Raw genomic sequence first — 26810 nt, forward strand, 5'->3', positions numbered from 1 at the left:
AAGCTCCGAAATTGAAGCAACTAAAGTAAATAAAACACGTTTATGAAGTTAATAAGTACAATATACTTGTCCGAAAAATTTTATACAATTTTCAAAAATGTTCCAAAAATTCAGGTATGATTCACATTAGGAAAATATCACAACATTTATAAATAAACCAAAATTGCTACAATAATTGTAAATATTTTAAAAATAAATGTTACGTTATAATTTAACATAGATTATTATTAGGTAACTTTACTATAACTGTTTTTACTAAATCTTTATTATCTTACTGATTATGCTGTAGGTACCTTAGACAAGACAGGAAGTTAAATCGAAGAACCGGAAATTGAGCAGGAAATCTGAAAAAGTTAAAATTATGTTACGATCAAAATAAATGTTAAGTGGTTATCTATTCATTTGAATAGGTCTCATAACTGATTGAAAAGCGTGTGATCGGGATGTCCATATGTCTTATTGTTTACGTAAATTGATATATAGCTATATATCGGCACAGACACGGATATGTCACGTGAATAAATAATCCGATAACCTCCAATTTATATGCTTAATAGAACAGAACATCTTATAACTTGACGACCTCGGTGGCGCAGTGGTAAAGTGCTTGCCTCTGAACCGAGAGGTCCAGGGTTCCATCCCCGGTCGGGTCATGGTGGAAAATGATCTTTTTCTAATTGGCCCGGGTCTTGGATGTTTATTTATACATGTATTTGTTATAAAATATAGTATCGTTTAGTTAGTATCCCCTAACACAAGTCTCGAACTTACTTTGGAGCTAGCTCAATCTGTGTGATTTGTAATATATTTATATTAAGGTATTTTTTTCTAGACTCGAATATTTTTTCTATGAATATTATAAAATTTATATTTATATAATTATTATAAAATTTCTAACTACGAAATATTGGTATTACCAAGATTTTCATGTTTTTAGTAAGCAAAGCTCTTCTACTTTTTTTTTATAGAAATTCTTGCTATAGACATCTTATAACGATATACTAATAAAAAAATAGAACTGACAAGATGGCCCATAATTAGTTAGTAAAAAACTGAAAACCAAAACTTTATAAATACATGAAATAAGGTCTTGAGGCTAGCAGCAAATTCTTTGCATAAATGGACACATGCTCCCATACCACGATAAAAAAATATTTTAATAAAATTAATATTTTTGTATATTTTGGTAACACTAACGCAATCTAGCTGCACATTAAACTTAGGTAAACAATACAATCTTATCATCCTAACATTTGAACCTGAGTCACATGAACATCTCTACATTTATCTTTAACACGTCAGAAATAGCAACTACTTAGCTATTTTAGATTACATATATTAGCCATAACAGAAATCAATTAGCCATAGAGTTAACATTGAGGCCTTTAATTAGAATTGAGGCCAAAAAATTATAAAATACAAATATATTCAATCTGATATTAATTTATTTATCATTTTACTGCGTGTAATTTCATTACAGGCTTAACCAACTACGCTAAAAAGAAATATGAAATCATAAGAGCGGTCCAAGCCACAGACAAAAAAAAATTAGCGGAGTTCCATCGTTGGAAGTGGGGGTTATCCATTAATAAATGAATAGATAGGTGGTAGAACAGAGAAGGAACTAACTAAGACTAGGTGTAAGCGAGCAGCTACGATGTCAGTCCTGCTCCATGGGCTGCGGGGGGAGGGGGGGCGGCGGCGGGGGCGGCGCGACGTCGTTCTGAGCGCGGTTCTCCATCAGCCCGAGCTGCTCCAGCATGTCGTCGTTGTCTTCGATCAGGTGGACCTGCTCAGAAATATGGCTACAATTATACAATGAACCATTGAAAATTGCATCTTCTTCCCGCGCGTCCTAATTATGCATGCGCGAGCCTCTGGGACGCACCATGATTATGACTCATGTCATGGGTTTAATTACTTGTTGTGGAAAATCAAGGTCATTAGAGTCTATTGAGTGAAGATTTTTAAACTAAGAGCATGTATTTTCGTAAAAATGCAATCTACTAGATGTGTCCTTAACAATTAACGAGGTTATAATCATAAGTAAACTTCGAAATGAATTTCTCAGGCTAACTTGATTAGATAATGACTAACATCAGGCAGCGCAGTACGGTGTTGTCCATGTCTCGCCGTCTCTGATAACAAGATCTTCTGTCTCTTCTCCTCCATGAGTCGCTCGCGGTGCTTGTGGATGTAGTCGTATACGTTCGGCAGGCCCATGATCACGCACGCGGAGAGTGCAGACCGGTAGATGTTCATATCGGTCGCTTCATACCTAAAGCATATTTCATGTTAAGCTCCACACTAACGCCGAGCTCGGACAAACATATGCGTAGTTAGTATGAGTGCTTTTATTTACCGCAATGAATAACCAGCATCGTATGCCGAATCCGTCAAAGTTTGAACTTTTCCGCGACATCATTGTAGAAATGACATACTACTACCAAAGCACAAAGCTACTACTTTTATAAAATGGTGACAAATGTTAAGCATTGAATACTCAGCTCATGAACCCATTTTCTTCTTTCCCATCGAGAAATCAAATATAATGACGCGCGGGATTCGCCTCAGTTTCAACGAAGCTTAAAACTACACATAGTACCTACTGAGACAGAACTACTTATACTTAAATCTTGATTAATAATTATAACTAATCTTCAAACCACTCGACAGAAAATCAAATTATGCATTCATCGCTTTGTTACCTATATTCACCTAACCTCACAGAGATTTTTGATAATGGAATTGATAAATCTCAACGGAATTTGATATGTGGTGATGTTCCAAAACCTACCACTCATTAGTCCTTTCGTCATAACACTCGACGTGGTAGATGGTGGTGACGCCGTTAAAGCCGCCGATGGCGAAGATCATGTCGTCGATGACTTCGATCGCGAAGTTGCTGCGAGGGTTGTACATGTCAGGCACCGGGGCCCACGTGTTGGTCGCCGGGTCGTACACCTCGCCGCTGCACATTCGAGAGATGCCGTTGAAGCCGCCAATCACATAGATCTGAAACATCGTGATTGATTGAAACTATTGTATGAGAAATAACAGCTTATTTGGTTTCTATGCATGTAATTATTTTCTACGGGCTATAAAGAGTACATACCAACTTAAAGATATTAATGAATTTGTTACAAACCACAATAGAAGAAGAGTAGAGACCTAGAATGGAGTGATAGATAATAAATCTAAACATTCACTTCATTAAAATAAAATTTCGTTGGCTGCAGTTGAGTTTTTCCTGCCAGTTGTGCTGTGCAAATTGTTGCTGTAGGTAATTAAAAAAATGTACACCTTGTATCTTCTATGAGAAGAAAGTTTAATTTTCGTAACATTTTTTGAATTGACAACAAATTTGTTGAACTGACTTGGCTCCTTATGTTTTGTTGAAATCAAATACTAGTTACCTAATCTACAAAAATATCAAACAATTTATCAATATACCTAAATACCTTGTTGTGGTAAGCGATGCAAGAGACGCCGGAGCGGCGCGAGCGCATTGGCGCCAAATTAGTCCATTGGTTTGTGTCCGGATCATACATCTCGACGCTGTTCATACATTCTTGGCCATTGAACCCGCCCGTGATGTAGATCTTGTCTGAAAAAGTCTTATTCTTTATTACGAAAGGATCAATTATCTCATCTTGCCTATACATTACTAGGCAGAGTAAAGCCAGCAGGAACTATAGGATTATCAATCGACAGGTCTGGGGTCTTTTTATGTACAATAATTGTCCTTGGTCATGTGAACTCAAGCAGTTTTAGGCAAGCACGTATATATTTGTATATATATTTAATGCTGGATACTACTTCTCATTTCCTTAGGTTTTGCGATGTGATATCGGTTGGTATTGATGTTTGAAGATAGTAACCGATGATTATACCTACTAATGTGTACTTACTATCAAGCGCGGCAGCGCTGGCGTCCGACCTCTGTGCATTCATAGGTGCCACAAGGGACCATTGGTTGGTGCGGTGATTGAACCTCTCCGCTGTGTTCTGCCGGTGATGGCCGTCGTACCCACCCATGGCGTATATCGTCTCACCCAGGACGGCCACGGAAACGTAGCAGCGACGAGCGTTCATGGGTGCTACCTAGTGGAACATTTCTGTTTAGAAAACAATATAGAAACCCTACTCTGCTCTGTTTATGGTTATGGCTTTCTTGAGTGGAGGCCGTGGTCTAAGTATGTGACCGAAGCACGATGCAAAAACAAGCAGATGTCTTATTGCCATTTCTCTAATAAAAATTGTGTGATGATATGCAGGGCTGAGGCAGACGAGCGGCAATATTTGAACAAGTACCATTATTTAATACTTCATACCTCGATCTAATCTGGTGGTAAGAAAACAATGTTGCAAGCTAGAGTTAATATTGCAAAAAAAACAAGACATTTGACTAAGTTATCAAACAGATACCAACAACATCATATTACCTTGAAGGTCAATGTAGACAAACATAAAAGGTCGATGTCCTATTAATAACAATCATTATCATAATAAAAAGTTGGACAAATATGAGTTCATCTTGCGTGGGGTTTGATAGCTATACTTTTACAGAGATGCATAAACAGCTATATCTAAACATACAGGATCACACAAAGACATATATTATGATTATTTATTGGCAAAAACATGAATTTATATGATTTAGCTTATAGCTTTTGCCCGCGGCTTCGCCCGCGTGAATTTCCCACGGGTAACAGTTATTTTTCTGGGATGAAATGTACCCTATATCCCTCTCCATACTTCAATATGTATGCAGAATTTGAAGAAGATTGGTTGAGTAGATAGAGCATGAAGAACTGACAAACAAACAAACTTTCGCATTTATAATATTAGGATAGGATTAATATTAACTTGAAACTTCGCTCGCAGGATCTACGCAAGGTACCGTATCCTTATCCTAGCTAATGTATCAAACCGGCATTCATATACGGGAATTAAATACAATATTGACTAAGTATATATATTTAGTTTTCGTATACCTATCTGTCTGTTAAACATAGGTAAATATTTCATGAGACCCGCCGGCCCCCGCCCCTTCTGCCGGGGGCGTGAATTGAAGATAAACTCTGATAATTTATCGCTGTTGCATGAGATTGAGGCCCGCATTGGAAGAGAGGAGAAGATATAATGTTTGAGTTATCAATCACACTCACATGTCGTGCTTTTTCATTCATCATCATTAATGGCTTAGCCATTTTTTCAAGATGTCAGTCATTGCTCACCTGACAGTCAACTTCATAATTTGGTTAATGGTGATACCGTTAGTGAAAATTATTGTTGGTTGTTTTTATATTTCGACAATTTTCTACATGAACAAAAAATGTTGTTGCCATTTTTATATCTGTATTTTTGTATTTCTTTTTCAAACTCGAATTTTCATTGCAAATGTCTACAAAAATTAGGGCAAAAAATAAATTCAACTTTACATAGATAAAGCTAGCTCCATTACGCAGATCCTTATCCAATCTGTATCTTTGATGATATGAGTTTATAAGAGATGTTAGAAGAGCTTTCTCTAGACCAGCCAGCGGCTTCGCAAATAGTACCTACCTATTCTCAAAACCTGTACCATTTGTACATCTAAAGGCACATCTGAAGTGAAATACGTAATAATTATTTATATAAACGCTAACCTCTCTCCATGTCTTTGTGACGGCGTCAAAGCAGCGGCAGGAGTTGAAGTAATCCATGCCGTCGAAGCCACCAATTACGTAGATACAGTACCCGAGGACTGCTGTGCCGTGGTACGCCCTGGGACCAGCCGTGTCCACCTCCTCTACCTGGTTACAAATTTTACTTAGCACCTCCATAGCTGTATGTCCTTGGGTAATAACTATTAGTGATAGTTTTTACCAATAGACAGTGTGATTTCTGAGGATAATTTATTATGTGGTGAATGTTTTAAAATATCTTAACAATATGTGGCAATACCCACTAAGGTAACCCACTGGCTCTGCCCCGGGGTGCCGTTCACATAATATAGGCATTGATTCTCTGTCTCCATTTCTCGGGTTTCCGGAGCTGTGACCAAGCTAAGCTCTTAGTCAGCAAAAAAAAAAAAACAAAATCTATCTATTTGGTCTAATGGTTGACTACATGACTGATAGAGAATACCATAACGGCGTTAAGTCTACCATTGTATATATATAATTTATTACCTGAAATATTTTTATCAAAACTCTTCGAATTCTCTTCTTTGTTAATGATTTCAGTTCAAAAGTGGATCATTCTTTCATCACGTGTATAGCGGACCGAGCTAAATTATTTGGGTTCAATCAGGCATGACATGACTTGCTCAAAGCGCAGATATGACAATATTTACGTAGCATAATATATAACGAAAATTGTACAAAATACGATAACTCCTGTGCCCTGTTGCACGAGCCAACAGGTTAGTAATTTTTATATTTGTATTTAAGTATTTATTCCAAATACGGAATACATTACTGTCTATACCTAATTATCTTGAAATATACTTAGTACACCTAATTGTTCTAGTAACCGTTTATTTTCCAGTATTTACGTCCACGACATCTTGAAACTCGCATAAATTTAAGTTTTCAGGGAAAGGAGACCAAAAAAAAGATCTACAACTTATAGGATGATATGAAATATTAATAAGCGGATGCGACTATAATAGGGAACTAAGACTTATCGAAAGATAAGATACTGTGTCCACACAAAATGATGACACATGTATGGTGGCGAAAGTTAAATTTTGTGGGAAAACCTTAATCCAACGGTCAGCTCTGGTGTCGTAGGTCTCAATGAATGCTGTCGGCGAGCCTCCACTCCATCCACCGATTGCAAACAAAACCTGAAAACAATTTACATATGTACATCTACTTTTAGGTACTTTTAGGTAATTATGTTCGATCACGCACGGGATAGTAGTATTAGGCATAGTCGTAGTAGTCAGCAATCAGCATAAGCCTTTTCATCATCACAATGATGGCACGTGTCTTAAGTACTTTTATTGTAATTTTTCTCCTACAACTAATAAATTCACGTCTTAAATTTTCAAACAATGAAGAAATGACCTATGAAGTTGTTTAAAATATACACACCTAAATAGGTTAGGACAGATTTTAGCCACTTTCGAAATTCTTTGCCAAAATCTGAGTGGAAATACAAACAGAATCACGTGAAAAACACCTCATGCGGAACCCTGGGCCGGGCAATCTCTGGCGTGGCAACCTCTCCGTCTCTCTGTGCGATCATCTCCAAGTCGTAGAGAAACTTCAGGGTCTCGATGATGATGGGGCGGGAACCTTCGTTGCCGGTTACATACGGATGGTCTTTCACGTTTTCCAGGAAGAACTGAGAATTAAATATTAAATCTGTTTTTAAAATATAAGTACCTCAATGAACTACTCGAAAAAAAATGTGAAAAGTGAGTGTGAGTTGTAATGAAAACTCCTGAATCGAGGTGATTTTACTAATATTACAAAATTGTCACGGAAATGTTGGAATAAATAACAGGATAGCTGTCATAGTCATCATAAGTAGGTAACTACGTATACAGTCTCATCTCATAACGTCGCCTGAGAGAGAAACTATAAGTATACACTATATTGATTACCTACAGACGTTATTTATAGATAGGCCTGCGATCGTGAAAGCATTAAAATTAAAAGCATATTGTAAAAAATAGCTCAAATTCTAACTTGTGTATCGAGGAGGCCCAGCCGTATACTGCCCATTAGTTTAACGGTATGCTGCCAGCGTTCGTCTGGATTGTAGTTGACCCAGCGCAGCACCGCTTCCCAGACTACCTCCTCACTCTTCACATTCAGTTCGTCTTCGAGAATAATGGAGTTGAGCTCCTCCAGCGGCAGATGTAGGAACTCGTCGCTCTGCGTAGCCACGGTGACGAAATAGCGAAGCAAATAACGCCTGGAGTCCGCCTCTAGCTTGTAGCAGAACACGCGCCTGTTGATGCATCAGAAAAAGTGACACAACATAACATTCATTACAAGATTTTCAATATTTGCTGGCAAGCAATGGAAAAGGTCTTTATTCATTAAATAGGGTTATTTATTGCCACAATTCCTAAGCTCAATAAAGGCAAGAGCTAAAGTTAAAATTTTGAAAAAAGATTAAATACATAGCTTATTTCTATCATTCAAACATAATACATAAAATCATAAGCAACGTCAAAAACAAAACTTTAATGTCATTCACCAATATTTACTTTCTCTCTTGACTGTTTTAGCTGAACCGCCATTTGTATCATGTAATCTTTAGGTTTTTACGTCAGATAATAACATACAAAATGTAAATAGCCAGGTCAGGGGGCTCATATATCATTGTTTTATTGTGGAAATACACAAGCTACGTTAGTGTTTCTGTCTGATAGTACTTACTTATTAAAACTTAGTAAAATATTCCTCTTAATGTGATTTTGCCCCATACCCAATAACTTAAATACTGTCTACATTTCTAGTCTTTCTTAGATTATAACCAGTTGGCCACGGAGGAAGTTTCGCAGAAGTGGCGCTACTTGATGGAGCTTTATTACAGTTGCAAGACCTTACTGGACAAACATCTCTAGGCAGGTTTTGTCATGCCACAGGTCACATGCAACACAAGGTTATCCTCCAGAACTTACCTGGCAAACATCATGATCCCTAGGCAATTCTTTGGGTTGAGCGAGTTGTAGAGGTGATCGCAGCAGAGTTGGAGCACTCCCAGGAAGGCCAGATAGTCGGCCGTCATAAGCAGCTCGTGGACGTTCGCGTCGGACACGTCAATACGCCGCAGGTACGCGTACTCGATCAGCAGCAATAGGATCTCGGAGCGCACGCCCGATATCACCACGTCGCTTTGCTCGCGGCGGTGCAGCGTTGTTGTGAACAGTGCCCTGTGCCACAGAATTATTTACTCTAGCACCAATTCTAATGAATGTGAAAGTGTTTTTGTTCGACACAACCATGAATGAAATGGAAAACATGCGAGGACGAGAGAGTTCTAAAGAAGCTAAGAGAGTGTAGCCGTGTTCTTATGTCACTAAATCATTTTGTAAATAAATTACGAGTACTTTTGAACATTGAAGAACAAACTGGAAAAAAACAACTAATTAAAAGCTAGCGGAGAAAGAGAGTCGTGCCCGCACTATGGCGTGGCACAGTAGCCGAGTGACCACAGACGAATCATTACAGAAGGGACTAACAAAAAGTAGGGGCTGCAAGCAGAGAGGATAGCGCGATGCACGGGGAAGGCGGCGCCGTCGTCTGCCCGCACTATGGCGTCGCACAGCAACCGGCACTCGCGCAGTCGATGCAGCGCCTGCATCGCCGCCACCGACATACACCGCCCTGTCTCGCGACCCGCCGTCTGCAATTGTTATTTTGGGCAACAACATTGGACCAATACAGTAACTAACAAGATTTTCACATAAATGTTACTATTGCCACGCGCTTTTACAGTTGTCAGATTTTGTTGCATATAATGCGTGACAAAAAAATCTCGTCCACGTAATAAACATTGAGGAGTTTCCTCGTTGGGAGCTGACTCTGGGTGCACTATCTTGGAAAGAGATGGTAGAAAATGTCAACTCTGTAGGACTAGCGGAAGTAGGCGTTTTAACTTGCAAGACTTGATTACACATGAAGGCAAACGAAACAGGTGAAACTATATAAAAGCTAAAATCTAAGAAATGTAGCCTGAATTTGTGTCCCACTTCTGAAAAGAGAGAGAGTAAAGAAATGGAGAGCTTCCTAAACTCCTGTCGCAGATGGTCACTTATAGAATAAACTATTTTTTTAAACCACCTACTTATGGTGTATAGATTTTTATGCCAATAAATCGATGACATAGGAATACGTTTAGCTAAACATTCTATTCCGTAAAGGTAGAACTTCAACGCTTCCTAGATCTTGGTTCTCACTTCTAAGTAAGGTATCTAGCTTATATTTAGGTCAATTTAAAACAATGTACTTATTGTGTACCTATATTCTAAAAACCTGCTCAAAGAACTTGCATATTATATATACAAACACATAACTTACACACGCATACAACTTTCTCATTTATCTATATCTAATAGGTAAGTGGGATACGTAAAATGAAGGATATAAGATTTCAGTATCGGTAATGAAGGATATAAGATACGGTACGGATAGATCAGGTTATACATTGCATTGTTATTAGTTAGGATCTTATCTTTCCAAATCTATATACGTAAGATTTCTAAATAAATAATTATGTGTTTCCCACGGTCTCACTCAGGGTTTTAAATACGGTTGTTATCTATGCAATAGACAGTCAGCTTCGCTAAACAAGGAAGTGCCTATCTGTTTATCAATAGTAAATTGTAAATATTTCTATGCATAGTTTACCCGCAATCTCGTGTTGACTATCTAGGCATGAATTCCGTTCTGATTTTTTATGACAATAACTCGTGTCGAAAATTGATAAATAACCGGTATTTTTCCATTTTGAGAAGAACATTAGTTAATGAAAATGGAGGAATTATGATCAAAGATGTTTAACTTTTATTTACACGACATTTTTTGTAGGTAAACACATATGACTCCGGCTAAGGTAGATCATGTTCGTTCATTTTTCGCGGCAAACTCTTCGACGCAAGTTTTTGAACCAACTACCGGTGTTTTTTCAAAAAAGTCTGCGAGACCTGTTGTCAGCGGGTTACTTACAGTGTTGTTCGGGTCGTTTTCCATTTCAGGCTTAACGCAAAGTCATCATTATAAAATTGTAACGCGTAAAAATTCTAAGTGCGCAAATATACGTGCCACGACACAATCGAGATTTAGTTTAATAAATTTGCAAAAATAAGCGTAAAAAATAACTCAAAATAGCAAATCAAGTCATTTGAAAAAACATTTTAGGTTAGCAAAAAAATGATTATAAGAGTGACAAGCACATGTCAAACCTTTTTTTTCCTGTTGACATTACTGGATAAGAGTATTTTCATTTTCAGCGGTAGCCGTACTGAAATCAAAAATGTTTGTTTATTGTTTTCATGGAGTCGATGGCGCTTCGAAAACCAGTGACATTAAATAAAAAGGTCAACCTATCGACTGAAAGGTTGTACATTTCGAAACTACATGAAACTTTGGATAAAACAGAAATTATTTTATGATATTAATATCTAGATTTGAGCCATTTTAATGACAAACTTGCGTGTAAATCCACGCATATGATACGAATACATGACCTCCTTTGACCCCAGTGATCATGCTGGTTATTTTAATAAACGATAACAAACATACGTATGTTTAATAAATAATTAACTATTATTTTTTGAGATTAGTATAACATAAAACTATTCGAACTTTGACTTTGCTCATAAATGTAAATTTAGAAAAATTATCATACATTTCGTAGGGCAAAACTTTATAAACGCTACTATCTAAAGATAGGCCTCAATGTGTTTGTATTTCAAAATACTCAATAAGTAATCTTCAAGTTATTAAAGTACATAAATTTTCAACATAATTTCTCAATAGAAAAAGATATTCGTAGTTTCTTTGCTACGAAAATGCTACGAGTCTACGATCGTAGCGGTCGCCGCCTACAAGCACCTACGAGCGCTACGCAATGGTGTTTGCCGCTTGCTACGGACTTTGGGAACATATTTTATTAAGTAAACTCAATTTTAAAAGTTCATTTATTTTTTAATGTATAAAATGTACAATCATTTCTTATAAAACTAAATCAATATTCTCACTTTTATTCATATTTACAATATATTACATTAATTGAGAGCGTGCAGATTGCGAATTGTGGACTTTTGTAAAGTGAAACACGTGACTTAGAAAAAAGGAGTGTCGGTTCTCGAATCTATTACAAGATTTTATTTGTCACATTATATAGAACACTCATAATACTATGTGTGAATATATATATATGTACTTAAAAAGTTGATTACATTATCGTCTCAAGCAAACATATAAATTTATTTAACAAACACAATTTATTTTGTGTTGGCTTTTAAAATACAACTATTCATAATTAATTTAAAAAGTACTTTGGGAAATTGCCAATTCCTTTCAGACTCAAAAATGTAGGGCGTATTCTCAAACGATAATCGATCGTATGAGTTTGTAAGGCACATGTCACACTTAGTTGAGCGGCGTCGACGACTCTCTAGCGGTGATGCCGTCAGCTCGCAGTCGGGACAACAGGGACTTGTACACAACTGGCGCGAATGGCAGCACCACGCCGCGCTCTTGGATTTCACCTGGCATAAAAATATCATGTCATAACTTTACCCGTGATTTTAACACGGTCGGGGTACACTATCTTATGGAATTTGGGCGATCTAACAACAAGTAAATACAGGGCAATAGCTAAATATATGTACCTTTTGACTAGCGTATGTAATATTTGAGTCTGGCCATAGTTTTTAAAATAGTTACATAAATCATATTTCATAAGCTTTGTTATTCCTATTTGTATCTTTCTTTTGTTAACCGTTTTATTAGCTGTTACACGCATATGTTTGACCTCGGGTTATTAACTAAGTATATCTATTCTTTTCATTAAAATCCGCCTAGCTGTTTAGCCGTGAAAGAGTGACGAGAAGTATGGATGATACTATATGATTGGTCTAGTCTTAGAGTTTTATTTTAGCACCGTCATCAAATCACGTGACGTCACACTCACCATCTAGCAGCATCTTCGCGGCGATGGCGGTGGGCAGGCCGACGGTGCGCGCCATGGCGGTGTGCGAGGCGGGGTCCCCCCTCACCGTCATGGTGACCTCGCGCCGCTCTCGTCGCCCATCACTCCACGTCACTCCCAACTCGTGTCGGAGCACCACGAAGTCTGTCTCGTCTTTTTCTGTAGAAATGGGACTGTAAATGACTAATGAAATGGAGATTGATACTACGGAGGAATTATAATCATCTGTTATATTTCAATACCAAAGTAAACTGTTTCTCAGTGTGCGACGAAATCATTTGATTGGATGCAAGAGTAGATCATCTACAATATAGTCGATGCTCTATGAGCGTTAGGTATGGAAAATACCGTATTAGTTTATAATTATCTGGGTCAACTCTCGTCGAATTATGTCATTAGGGTCAAATGATTTAATTAGCTAGAGACTAGTAGATACTTAATCTTTTTGCCTTTTGATTTTTTATCGTCTCTTTTAATCAGTCACGTGATTAGCCTATTCTAAATATACTTAATTAACTGGGGAAATCCTCACAAAGTAACTCATGCAATACATAAGACTCTATGCATTAAGTTTGTAAATCGATAAACATGTAAGGATCCCGTTTAAATGGAATAAGTTGAGGAAGAAAATAACGATGAAAGTATTTTATAATTTATGCAACCTTTCTATTGGATGATATTTTGGTGATGTTAAAAGGGATAGATTTGTATTTTACATAGTCGATATCTCGTAAATTACCTAGCTGCAGCCGCTTGCCCAGGTAGTGGCTGACGGTGTCGAGCGGCGTGCTGAGTTTGACAATGAGGTCCTCGCTGAAGAGCCCGAGCGACTCCAGCGCGGCCGCGCCGGACGCGCCCACGCGCTCCGCCACGCGCGTGCGCAGGTTCTCGTAGAAGATCGACGAGTCGAGTAGCCCTAGCAGCTCACACGCGAATTGACGCTGCACCATACAATTGAGAAAAAGATTGCAGTTTAAAAATAGCCGTATCATAATCCGATCACAAATCTTTGTTTCCCGTTTCTGGGTTTTTGTCCATCGGATCCACAAGATACAAGCATCTAGTGCTTATAGTGTGTGCCACTGAGTGTTCTCAATTAATTAATTTATTTATTCAATTTGTAAGTAAATATATTACTGTCATCCATAAAGCTTCTTGGATTAGCTAGTTAACTATATGTTTACCTAAGATTAGATTTTCAATACTTGTTGATTTCTTTATAAATAGGTAAAAAATGTGTAATATTAGACAATTCAATTAACTTATTACTAAAAAGTAAATTAACTTTTACTGTATTTTGAAATGAAAATTAAACTTACCCAAGTAATTTTAGGCCCCTCTGGGTGAAGTGAAGGATGAGGGTTTGGGTCGATATAGCCAAACAGCTGCATAGCTTTCATTGTGTCTCCGAAACCTAAACATTAGAATATCTAATAAATCGAGGGTCGTAGTTATTGTTACGATGTTATTCGTTCGTTTATACCACTAAAGTTAGTTTAAGTGATGTTAGAGAGGATGTTTGTTATTCAATAACGCAAATTGTAGTGGACGGTTTCGATGAAATTTGGCTCATGTGTACTTTTTATCTCAAAATACTGCGCATGCGCTAGTGTCTCGAACTAGAAAAAAAAATCTTTAAAAATTTAAATTGGACGAACACAGTACATTGAAATACCTAAGATTTACTAACAGCTACCTTACCTCTGTATCTCAAAGTTCCTCTGAACATGGTGTGCGCATCTTCAATGCCGTAGAGCGAGGAGTATTTAGTGCTGTCCCGGTTGGGGAACCCTTCGAACGCGAACCCTGGTAGGAAATCCAGCTCCCGGGCTACCGACATCAACTCGCCGCCTCCCATAACTTCGACGATCTGCAAGCATAATAAATAGAATAATAATAAAATCTGACTTCAGTGTCGTCAGCAATAACACACGTGATAATTTAAAAAAAGAAATAAGTAACAAGATTAGTAAGTACAAGGTGGTGTTAGGTGGTCCCCGCCCTAGAATACGACTCCATTCTGTGCTTGTTGATGTCAAGCAAGCGGCCAATCAAAAACCCTACTTAGCTGAATCTTCAAAAATTAAAATTAAAATTTATTTTCTGATGTGACCCCAGGCAGACCTGCATCACAGCCGAGAGTAAAACCTAGAACAATCAGATGAGGGAGAGAGGAAACGATAGTATTATAGAATAATATCTGTTCAAAGGATTTAGAAAAGAATCTTAGACTTGAGAGGCAGGATAAGAAACATGTGCAACTGTACTTTTCATATGTAAAATGTAGTCATTGAAATGAAAAGAACCCTTTTCGTATAATTACCTGCCCTCTGCTTAGGTATTTAGCTCCCGAGATGGTGTTGAGGAGGACGCCTCGTGGACTCCAGGAGAACTTATACCTCAACGCGTTGTCACTGAACTCTGGCGCTGGGAGACCTGGACAGAGTTTATTAATTTATTTATTCAATAGTTGCGCCCCGGGGCTTTGACCCCATGGGAATTTCGGGATAAAAAGTACCCTATATGTTATTCCAGGTTATATTCTATCCGTTTAGCAAATTTCATAATAATCGATGCAGTAGATCTTGCGTGAAAGAGAAATAAACATACACACCTCCTCATAAACTTTCGCATATATACGATTAATGAATTCTACAGCGTTACAATTGGTACTTACTAAGAAGAACTTGCAGAATAAGATATTTTATCCAATAAAAGATTTTATATAGTGCTCCATATACCACAGTCAGGTAGTAAGCCTGCAAAGTGTAAAGTACCTCCACAATAGGACACAAAGGAATCCACCCTGCCGCCGTGGCTCTGTATGTCGTGGATGCACTCGAGCGCCAGCAGGTGGTCGATGCCAGGGTCCAGGCCCACCTCGTTCAGTAGCGTCACGCCTTTCTCTTTCGCACTGCAATTATTGTTGTAGATGTCAGGATGGTTGGACTTGAGAGTGAGCAAGAAAACTAGAATAACGTTATGAATATGCTTCCGCGGGACAACGATCTGCGAGGCATTTTATTTTCTTTGTCTTTAGTCATTTGTCTTTAGTTTTAGATATCATATTCTTAGGCATCAACAATACAACCTCCTACAACTAATAATGATGGGTAAAGTCACTGGGAAGAGAAAGGTTGGAGGAAGGAAAAAATCTTGGCTGCGGAACATCCCAGAATGGGCCAGGATAGCGAGCGCAGCTGAGCTGTTCCGCCGAGCTAAGGACAAGAAGGATTTCACCATGCTATTCGCTGACCTTCACTAGTTGGAGAGGCACCCATAGAAGAAGAAGAAGTTTTAGATGTCGTTTGTTTTATTAAAATTAGATTTGAAATAACAACATTTATGCAAATAAAGCCAAACATGTCAAAATACAAGCAAATCCTATATTTCAATGAGCAAAGTATTAAATAGAATGTCAGTTGGGATACTCACGCGTCGTGAAGCTCTTGTACTTCAGGGCGCACATAGGACGCCGTAACCATGTGAACTCCATTGGCCACGCAAGCCCTGGCCACAGCACCGTGCAAGTCATATGGCAGCAGCGATATCACAAGCCGCGCGCGTGAAGCCAGCGACGTGAGGGCGCTATCGTTGTTCGCTTCGAGGTATTCCGCGCGAACTCCATAACGGTGGGCTAGCTCGTCCGCCTCCTCTTGTACCTGGGATGCTGTGGAATTCAATTTTATAAAATGACACCAGTTGACAGCCCTAACAGAAAAAAAAATAGATTCGCTAACTGTCGAGTGTGTTATTGCTGCTGCTAACACTGGTGTCAGATTTTATTCAAGTCGCCTAATCATCGGCATCTGACATGTTAAACAACATGCATTATTTATATTTTATACTATAACAATCAAATTTATCAACCAGGTTGCCAGCCTTCTTGAATATTTTAGTATATATAAAGTTTATCTGACATGGTATTATTTGCTCTGGTGACCATCTCGGATAAACTAATATAAAATCGTAAGTATAAAAATAATTAAATATATACATACTAATAATTATTTGCTCTAGTTACAGTTTGAGACGACAGACACTGATTTAATTTGATGGAACATTTTTTTAACGTGTGGAAAGACGCTCGTCCTGTCCATCCGGCCACGGGAAGCAGGACAGGTCTGTGGGATTTAACCCACTAAAACCGGACGGTGTCAACGCCTACCGCATTTGTGTCGGGACCGTGTGCTAATCTCGCTCTAGCCACAGCCACGGCGCGGCGGCCGCTACCTTGGCGGTCTCGTCATGGACCCAACATACCGATGGTGACCGCGACGTTCTTGTCCCTGGATAGATACTCGACCACAGGCGCGGAGACCAACCCGCTGCCCAGGATCACCACGGACGTCTCCTGCTCGTGGCCTTCCACTTTGTGACGACATCGCCTGAAAACAATTATTTTATTGTTATAGCATGAAGGACGAAAAAACGTACTAGGCTATTAACATTTCATTAGAATATAATAGAAATATGTTTATTCCAAACGCTACAGACACACACATAAACAAAAAGAGAGCTAAACAGTGAAGTCATTACTCAGTTAATTCGAAAGTTTGTCAATATCTTCGTATTTACTATTTTGGTGAACGAGACATCAGGACGAACCACAGGCCGGATCCTTTCAATCTGTGTGGCTGCAACCACTGCGACTGCAACATCGTGCGAAACGTTAGCTACAAAAATTATGTGCTAAGTCCCGCTATTGTAACTACTTAATTACTTATAGTTAAGTTTAACGTACGAAAGTTAAGCTGGGAATATAAAATGTTATGTAGTTTACAAGATGATAAAAAGGACTAATATGTAAAAAAACTCACGTATTCGCCATACGTAGCTCGTTGATATACTCGAATGGTGCGGTCAACTTTCCGTTACTTGTGATGATAGCCTGTGGGAAAGGAAACAAAAAACATATAACTATCAGAGAAATAAATAAACAAACAAAACCTACACTAAACAAAACCTAAAATACATCAGCAATTAAAAAAAAATATTGCCTAAACAATGTCAATTTCGCTGTTATTATCATCGGGAGCAAAACACACATACTATCTTATCATGATACATTATATAAGTAGAATAATATACATATATGGCACTTATAGTGTAATACACTTATCTATTTGAAATACATTATATCGAATATGTTTACCACATGGATTGTTTGATATAGTTAATAGTAAAAAGTTGAGCGGCTGTCTATCTGTCCTTAGACAAAAGATCTTAACAGACAGAATTAAACTGGGATGTGGTCTAAATTTCGCAAACTAGGAAAACTGGCTAACTGGGAAAAACTGGAAATAACTGGAAATTAAAATTTCATTCCTTCCAGTTTAATAACAGCCAATTCACCACTGTACTTATAAAAAAAAATCCTTTCACGTACAATCCACAGATTGAAAGGAGTTGATTCCACAGATTGGCAATCCAATCCGATACTATTGAAACCTCGAAGAAACTAGTTTACTTCAGAAAGCCCGATAACTCTCCCATGGTGCCCCTGATATTGTAGAAGTTCCTGGGCAGAGGTGGTCACTTACCATTTACCCGTTTGCTCTCTTGCCACCCATGGAACAAGTTTTTACAAAAATGATATTTTCGTCACAAGCTAGTAAGGGGTTGAGAAGTAGGAACTCCTCCACGGAATAAACATGGATCGGCTACTATCTAACGAAGGATTTTTGATAATAGCCAATCTAGCTTTGTCATGGAAATTCAAGCGATGTGGAAAAATCAGCTTTGTACGACAAACGTAATGAAATGTAACTTGCAAGATTTGATTACAGACTATAATAACAACAAACAAACATCGGGACAGGTGGAACTAAAATAAGAAAACTAGTAAAATACAATATCCATTACAAAGTCGGTGGTCATCTCACCCCTTGTACGACCGGCGTGAAGTTGTGGTCTTCGAGAGGTTTGGAGGCGTCTGACCGCATGATGTCCTCCGCGTATGGGAACAAGAGGTCGCCGAAGAAGTCTGTGGACTCGCGCGGGAGTTGCGTTGGCATGTTGTCGATCGAGCACACCAGCACACCGGGGCCTTTGAAACTGTACATTAAAGGATTGTAGCTGGCGGTAGTCTAGATATTCCATATACAGTTTTGCATAAATTCATCAGAAAAGACCAACTTAGCCTGAGCCGCAGCTGCTGTTTCACAATTTAATCAACAGCTAATATCATTATCTCTGTTTCTCATCTTTACGTGTTTCGCGTTGCCGCGAGGCCGCGGGGTTAGCGTTAAATACAAACCTTGCAAATTTGAAGATTCTGTAAATTTACAACGGGCTGTAGATTTACAACGGGCCGCAACACTGTTTCAATGAGTTTCATTCGGCATTTCTTCTCAGCAATAATCGTTACGTAATGCTAGTAGTGTGTAGCTTTTGTAAATATATTATTTAATTTAGAATATGAAAAGAAAAGAACGTGAAAAGTGCCTGTAAAATTCTAATATCAGAATAAATGATTTGAGTTTGCCGTTTCTTTTTTCTAGGTATATTTTCAATTTTCTTATTTTTTAAATTTTCCTATTTGCTTATATTTTCTAAGGCTATTTGTCCCTTAGTAGCCTCATACAACACGGAAACATACATGGGAACTATGACCATGGCCCACGCCCTCGCGCGAGCATGAGAGAATATGATTTTACATGAAAAATCATACCTTTTAGTGTCCTTGTTTCTGTCGGCGTCATAGAGACAGAAGGGCGTGTCGATAGTGGTGCACTCGTTCATGAACTCGATGGAGCCGCCGGGGTCGGCCGAGATATCGCAGATGGCCAACATTCTGCAATCAAATTATACTAACTACAAACTTTTGTTTTATTTGGCACAAGCTGTCTTCCGTAGCTATAACAATCCCTTTTGGCGTAATAGGACCAAAACTGTATCAGTTTCTTTCGGCAGGTCTTCATATATTATTTAATTAGAATACGAAGTGAAAAAGTACCTGTGACTAATTTGTAAATAAATCCTTTGTCTCTTATTTATGTTTCTTAATACCTGTGAGGCAGAGCCGGCGCGCCAATGCTCCTGGGCAGCCAGGGCGTGTGCGATGGCAGAAGCAGGTGCTTGGCGTCGGGGATGGTCAGCAGTTTGGGGCTGTCCACCGCCCAGTAGATGCAGTTCACCAGCACTGACGTGTATGGCGCGATCTGATCAGAAGCCAGTTAGTTGTTAGGTTGAAAATACATTTTTGTGTGGAATTTTGCCGAAAGAAATGATTAATGTTAGTATTACTTATTGAGTTTTAAAACATTGCATGTGAAACTTTATTTTGACCCAATTACATTGAAAATAATGGCATACGCAGTGAAAAAGGTTTTTTTCATTTCTATGATAACAATACGGAAGATAAATGCGGTAAATTCGCGACTTAACCCCCTTTTCCGTTTTCAGATGCGGCATCTAATATTATATAACTGTATAAATTAATCAACAGCTATTATTTTTTTCGTATTTTCCGCTAAAAAATAAAATAAATAGAATGTTATTGTGATGCTGGTGTGCGCCTGATAGGTAAGAAAAAAATAAAAATTAAAATGTTATCATGTAGTAATGGCAAAGATATTGAATAGATTGCGATAAAGCTGATTTAATTAATCCATTAAAATGTATTATTGTAAACATTGGCGATAAATGAATGACTGAAGTGGGTGTTGCCTTTTGTTTCCATGCTAACATCGTATGTTCGTATTACATACACTTTTTCACATGATTACGTTATCTCAATCGGTTGAAAACATAATAAAGTCATAAATTTTCGCCACGTGGTAGGCATTATCCAGATACCAGGCATATATTGTGTGTATAAACTAACATATAGGAAATTATTTTGAGCACTTAGGTTTTTGCCTCTCCAATATACAAGCGTTTTTTCGGCTTCTTCCTCAGCCATTAAGCTATGCAATAATAACCCATGCACGGTCTTCGGTAATATTAGTTTTCAAAGCATTTTTTGTATGGTGTGAAAGACACTCACGCGGGAGAAGTCGATGGCAAAACATAACTTAAGCTCACCGTTTGCGCGAAGGTGGATATGTACCGCTCCGGATGCTCCTCGTACTCAATATGGTCGTACCCTCCGCCATTCTTCCTCACCAGGTGATGTCTGCGACGCACTTCGCACCCGTAGATCTTGTTTGGACCTTGAATACGAATAAATATATTGTTTTGTTTCATTATTTTTTATCCACATACCTTTTGGCCTTGAATACGAATTCATATTTAATCTTGTTTTACTTGTTTTTTTATCCCCATACATTTTATTTAGTTTTATTTTTCACTTAATTATAACGAAATTAAACACTATTTTCTTGATTTTTTGTGTGTAGATTTTTATCTCGTTAGCATAAATATCTTTATTTTTTCTTTATACCTATATATAAAAATTACGTGTCACAGTGTTAGCTGCCAGGCTACTCCAAAACGGCTTAACCGATTATGATAAAATTTTATATGTCTAAGTCAGGTTACGATAGGGTGTAGCGGCCTACACCACTGCTACGACACAAATCGTAGTTAGTAGGCACACTGATGTGTTCCTAGATTGTATCACGTAAGTTAGGTATATTTATTTATAAAAGTACTTACTTCCGTGTTCAGCGACTTTTCTGAGCATTTCTGGTGGAACATATTCATGTGGTAATTCGTGGAATATCTCTTGGCTTCCCTGTAAATTAAACCGTTAAAGTAATTAAGTAATCGATGTCGTAGGTAGTCGTCCCCCCGTAAATGTCGTACAAGGGGACTAAGGGATATAAGTAGATATTATTTGCCAAATATGTCTACGATGTTAGCTATATTTCAAAATTTTCAGATGAGAAGGAAAGTATAGTTTATCCTCGGGTTTTGATTATTACTCTTATTATATTATTTATTCATAAAAAGTACATTTTTTCATGATAAATAAAGATTTGTAATAAAGAACATATTCATCAAAAATAAATATTTTATGCTAAAGTATGTTTTATCTCTTTCCGTCAATATCAAATTTTGTAATCTAATAATAATTTGTAGGCTAATCTTAAGACAGAGAGCTAACCTGCGAGACGTTTCCAGAACCTGTGAAGATGAAGGTGAGCGGGCCGAGACTCTTGGGCATCATGCCCAGGGAGACCTCGTAGCCGGCGTCGCGGATCGCCTGCCGCGCCATGCTCGAGTTGCGGTAATTGTGTGCTGGGCCGATGTGCTGGAATCATTATTTATCATCATAGTATCTTCAGGGTCGTGACCACCTATGGATTTCTTGACTAGTGCCCTGCAGGCAAAACGATTTTGTGTTTCCTTTAAGACCCGATAGACTTTTCTGCGTGTATATCCATATGCATACTAATATTATCAAGAGAAAATAATTTTGTAATGAATAAACTATTGGGCCGATTTTGATGAAATTCAGCATACATTTTTATTATCGTTTTACGTCCTAACGAAGCCAGGACGGGCCTCTAGTTATATATAAGCTAAGGCAAACTAAAATGCGGTTAGACGACATCAATAATGATGACTTTATGAAACTGTAATGGCATAATTTACTTAAATGAATGTGCCACTTGGTGAAGCGGAGGAACATTCAAGGCAGCAATCGTATCGTAGCACTGAATTGACATGCGCTACAGAGTGTCGTAGAAAAGCGCTACGACGACTCGATGTGCTACGCGTTTTGTAGCGCCACTCTGCTCGGAAGTCGAAGCATATTTACTTGTATTATATCTAACAAAATATCTAGATAATTCCCTATATTATTTTTTTATTGATTTATTATTGATTTACAATGTTGAACCTAACCAGCATATATCAACTTTTACTTATATTTGGCGAATCAACACATATGTCATGTATAGTAATTTACCATGAAAGGTGTATGGTGACCCAAAGCCAGTAGCCGTAGACCCAGTCCATGCAGTATGTTGATCATGCCCGCCACGCCAGCGTACTTCCCGAACGCCACCACGCGATTGCCAGCATCATCCATCAACTTCTCGTAATCTATCAGGCGAATGTTCTGAAATCATTTTATTGGCCAGATATTACAGATTTAATTTATTTATTTTATTTCTTTACATATTATAAAACAAAGCCGAGCCTGTCTGTCTATCTGTCTGTTCGCGATAAACTCCAAAACTACTGCACAGATTTTCATGCGGTTAACCAATAGTGTGATTCCTGGGGAAGGTTTAGATGTATAATTTTTTTAACCGAGCGAAGACGGGACGGGTCGCTAGTTAAGTATATAGCATTTACATAGGGATAGAACAGAACAGAAGTGACTTTGTTTTATACTATGTAGGGAAGAGCTTGCTGTTCCCAGTACCTAATACAAATGTAATATTACCTAATTGCGTTTTTAGAAAGTTAACAAATTTTATTGAAAATCCGCCGACATTGAAACATATCAATATTCAGTCCGTAGATGTAGACTTAGAATAAAAAGTCATGTCAAATACATTTAGGCGAGTTGAATTAAATCTGACAACAGTATTACACACTCAATATGATGATGATGATGAGTCAGTAGATTAAGACGGCATACCTACGCTAACACGTTCTGTTTGCGATAGGGGTTAAAAAGAAGAACTGATTGTAATTAGTAATTAAGTATTCAAAAGTCACTGCTACGTTATCAGCAAGGGCATCATTGTTTTCGTTACTCCCACATATTAAAGCGCGACTTGTCCAGCAGGTATTCGTTTGAATATATTATACAATAATTATAATGATATCATATCTTTAAAAATTACGTAATAATCATTGATTAGTTTTTGTTTTGATCCATGATTTTGTTTTTTACATACCTAATTGCTTGAACTTCGCTGTTTTTTTTTTATTGGATTTTACTAACCTCTACTCATGTTGTGTATGAATGTGTATATATCAACAGTGTAAAATGAGAAGTGACTGACACTCGATTAATGACACCAAAAGAAGTCTCGCGACGATATGTGGTATAATTAACAATAGTTGGCCCCCTACTTTCACGTGTTCTAATATAAAATTTCTGTTTAAAAAGTAATCCAGAGTGATGTCCGGTCTAAAAAGTTCCCTCTACCTCTACTTCCTCTACGTAATGGTTATCGACGAACTTCTTACGTGGCACGAATTCAACGTTGACAGGATCGACATCCTTATATATAATTTAGAAAATAAATATTTTCATTCATATATCCTAAAGAGTAAAAAATATGTTTAATTGTACCTTAGCTAGTATAGCGTCCAGCATGGGCATATTGGCTTCTTGTGCCTTAATCGTGTGGGAGAAGAAACAATAGGTCTTGTTGGGGATGAGGAGGTCTATGGGCGTCTGTTTCACTCCAAATATAACGCTCGCTTCGCTGATATCCTCCTGGACTATGGCCCCGGAGTTTATGTACGACTGAAAAGAAAATTGAATTGACTGTCGGAAAATGAATTTAAGTAATTTGTGCTCGTAGCTGATTGGATGGTTACCGATGATGTCAAATAAATTATTTCTTGTTCAAGTGTACTAATAGTAAGTATAGTTCTAAAATCTCTATACATATAGCTCTTTCTATTTAATAGAATCATAATTATTTATGTACCTAATTAATGAATGTTTACGAGAATAACATTTTTTAAATTCTATTTCATTATTTTGAGTACTTATAAGTACATTAAAATAAATACATTTTAAACACCTTAAATTATTTCTTATCTTCCCTTCCTTAGCGGACCCTGAGCTCGCTCTATTGCTGAGAAACAAACCGAGAAAACCAATATGTACCTGCATAGGATACGCCCGTCGGTTGGAAGGCTGCACAATGACCTTGACTCCCTGCCGCACCAGTTTGCTCACGTTGGTCGGCGAAAACGGGGCCCTTCTCTCCCATACTGACTGGTCCTCTCTCCTTATTGCTATCACTCGCTGATTCTGAACAATAAAATAAAATAATTTAACTAACTACGAGTTGCTTAACCAAGGATAGTTAAAGCATCACTCATCCCCGTTTCTTTTCGTGTATTTATACATATACGCGTTTCTCTTTCTTACATGAGCGAAACGAATGATATGTCTATAATTTTCTATGTCTACGAGTTTAACCATCCAAACACACATGTGTCCAAAGCGACACACGTGCATTTGTTTACAGACGACGAATTTTACCCTACTATTTCGTAGTCTGTTTACTTCAGTAGTTTTGGCGTGACGCGCGTACAAATATAGACAGACATAATTTTTACAGAAATGGTAGTCACACGTACACGTATACGTAAATTAGGACTGACACTATTAAAAGCTACTTATATTACCAAGGACTGTTATAATATGTATCTGACACATAAAAATCAATTAAGTTGGGAGTTAAGTTCGAGTCGAATAAATAAACACCACATTCAGTTGTGAACAAATATCTGATGTTTTAGTACCCGATTTTTCTCCTAAGAAGATGTCCGCCTGTCTTTAACTTAGTCGTAGTCTTAATGGCTAAGGAACGTGGCCATAATGTGGAGGAAACACAACGACTTTCTTGGAAATTTGTAATTGCCTTAAATATTTCATATTCTATAATCAACTAATAATCGAAATAATCAACTAAAGTGCGAGGTTTCTTCCTTTACCGTAGTGTGGTTGAAGAAAATGTTCATCGTATTTCTGAGTTAGATGTAAAATCTCATGTGACACAAATAGGATAGAACCGGGGTCCTTTCGGTTCAATTGGACCTGTAGTCTTTTCTACGATGGGTTGATTAAATTGTCTAAATGCTCCATTGTCGTCCTATGATTTATGGCGCCAAATCTATTATATTGGTGCTGTTCACCCTACAATTCATTACTATAACTATCAAATAAGTACATGTTATCTAGGATAGAAACACAATAATAATGTTATTATGGCTACAAATTGTACGTGTAACGAACGAGGTGCCAAATGCTGTTATCATTATAATAATCTAATCAAGGGCACGCTAAAGTTCCTCACACTATGTAGTTAACTGATAAACAAGACTGATTCAAAAAAATCTAAACATTAATCAGTAACTAATTTCTTCACAGAAGCTGCATTTGCAAGTACATTTTCCTCAAGTCCGTATTATCCCAAATACGAAAGTTGCTACACGAATTTCGAGGATATGACGAGGCTACCCTTAGACCATATAGAAATCTAAACGATAAATTCCATAGAAAAAGTACTGGAATAGCAGACAAGTTACCCCGGATAGCGTCCGTTCACGAGTTGGCACCGTCAGCCACTGTAAAGCTCGACCGTACACCTCCATTCTCCTTTTCCACCATTCTTTCATTATCCTTTTTAGTGTTCCGTTATTCTAAAGGAAAAATTGTCTACATTTTTTAAAGAATTGGTATTATAACTCCGCTGAATTAATTCGGCCAAACTGGCATGTTGTCAAGTGGGTAAGAGCCGGAGTTCCGGATATACAGACTATTGGGTTGAGAGAATTTTGCGAGAGAAAGATAGACAGACTATTGGGTCGAGAGAATTTTGCGATAGAAAGGTTAGTAGAAAATTACAAAAATTTTTAGTAGCTTTTGCGTGAAATCCTAATTTAGCATCCATCTATCATTCTAACTTTCACGCTTACCGGGATAAAAAATGATTGTGACTTTTATTTATTATATATTATATTAATGTTTATTTTAACAGCTACCTATCTAGGTAGATCTTAACAATCTAGGATATAGAATATTAAACAACAAAAACACCTGATAGATACGTATGTAACATGTACCAACTCACCGTGTCAGCTTATAGGTAATAATTCTATAAAGGAAATAATTTTCATTAATCTCATGAAAAGTAGATAAACTAGACCTACCTACTCGGTGCCTACCTAGTTGCACAGATCACACAATCTCGGTATCTAGTTGCTATGTGATACATGAGCTAATTTTTTTCATTAAAAGTTTAGTGTCAATAATGCGAAAATCATAAAACAAACTTTCCATTTCCAATTTTATTTCAAAAAACTTACCTTTGCAGTGGAATAATTAATGTGCTTCACTAACTGACCCTTCGGGCGAAGAGCCGCAGTTTTATGTAACATGTTTAATTAAATTTTAACTTAAATACAAAATTACTTTCACGTAATATCAAGCGTCTTCGTGGCTTAAGTATAAACCGTTCGTAGCTGAATATACACGCTACTAAAGTTTGAGG

General features: G+C 37.6%; 2 protein-coding genes across 4 annotated transcripts; both read right to left on the reverse strand.

Annotated features, from left to right (window-relative positions):
- Positions 1-39: 39 nt before the first annotated feature.
- Positions 40-11132, reverse strand: klhl10 (kelch like family member 10). 2 transcript variants are annotated; one of them, XM_053756537.2, is made up of 13 exons: positions 10913-11132; positions 9191-9354; positions 8630-8881; positions 7686-7950; positions 7174-7338; positions 6749-6835; positions 5652-5798; positions 3912-4104; positions 3462-3607; positions 2798-3015; positions 2098-2278; positions 1630-1789; positions 40-344 (listed from the first exon to the last, which is right to left on the reverse strand). In XM_053756537.2, the coding sequence occupies exons 1-12, from the start codon at positions 10952-10954 to the stop codon at positions 1661-1663; spliced, it is 1989 nt and encodes a 662-aa protein (XP_053612512.1). In that variant the 5' UTR covers positions 10955-11132; the 3' UTR covers positions 40-344; positions 1630-1660. The 2 variants fall into 2 exon arrangements, with proteins under 2 accessions (XP_053612512.1, XP_053612513.1); XM_053756538.1 differs by lacking the exon at positions 10913-11132 and adding an exon at positions 10677-10906.
- Positions 11133-11636: 504 nt separating this feature from the next.
- Positions 11637-26810, reverse strand: LKRSDH (Lysine ketoglutarate reductase/saccharopine dehydrogenase). 2 transcript variants are annotated; one of them, XM_053756535.2, is made up of 20 exons: positions 26626-26810; positions 24416-24562; positions 23870-24046; positions 22526-22678; positions 21719-21865; positions 21268-21346; positions 20695-20822; positions 19678-19829; positions 19340-19462; positions 18552-18723; positions 17487-17557; positions 16930-17054; positions 16102-16336; positions 15444-15580; positions 14990-15102; positions 14368-14536; positions 13986-14080; positions 13406-13607; positions 12649-12825; positions 11637-12223 (listed from the first exon to the last, which is right to left on the reverse strand). In XM_053756535.2, the coding sequence occupies exons 1-20, from the start codon at positions 26695-26697 to the stop codon at positions 12105-12107; spliced, it is 2793 nt and encodes a 930-aa protein (XP_053612510.1). In that variant the 5' UTR covers positions 26698-26810; the 3' UTR covers positions 11637-12104. The 2 variants fall into 2 exon arrangements, with proteins under 2 accessions (XP_053612510.1, XP_053612509.1); XM_053756534.1 differs by lacking the exon at positions 26626-26810 and adding an exon at positions 25846-25926.

This window comes from Plodia interpunctella, chromosome 16, assembly GCF_027563975.2.
Source record: "Plodia interpunctella isolate USDA-ARS_2022_Savannah chromosome 16, ilPloInte3.2, whole genome shotgun sequence".
Classification (NCBI taxonomy): domain Eukaryota; kingdom Metazoa; phylum Arthropoda; class Insecta; order Lepidoptera; family Pyralidae; genus Plodia; species Plodia interpunctella.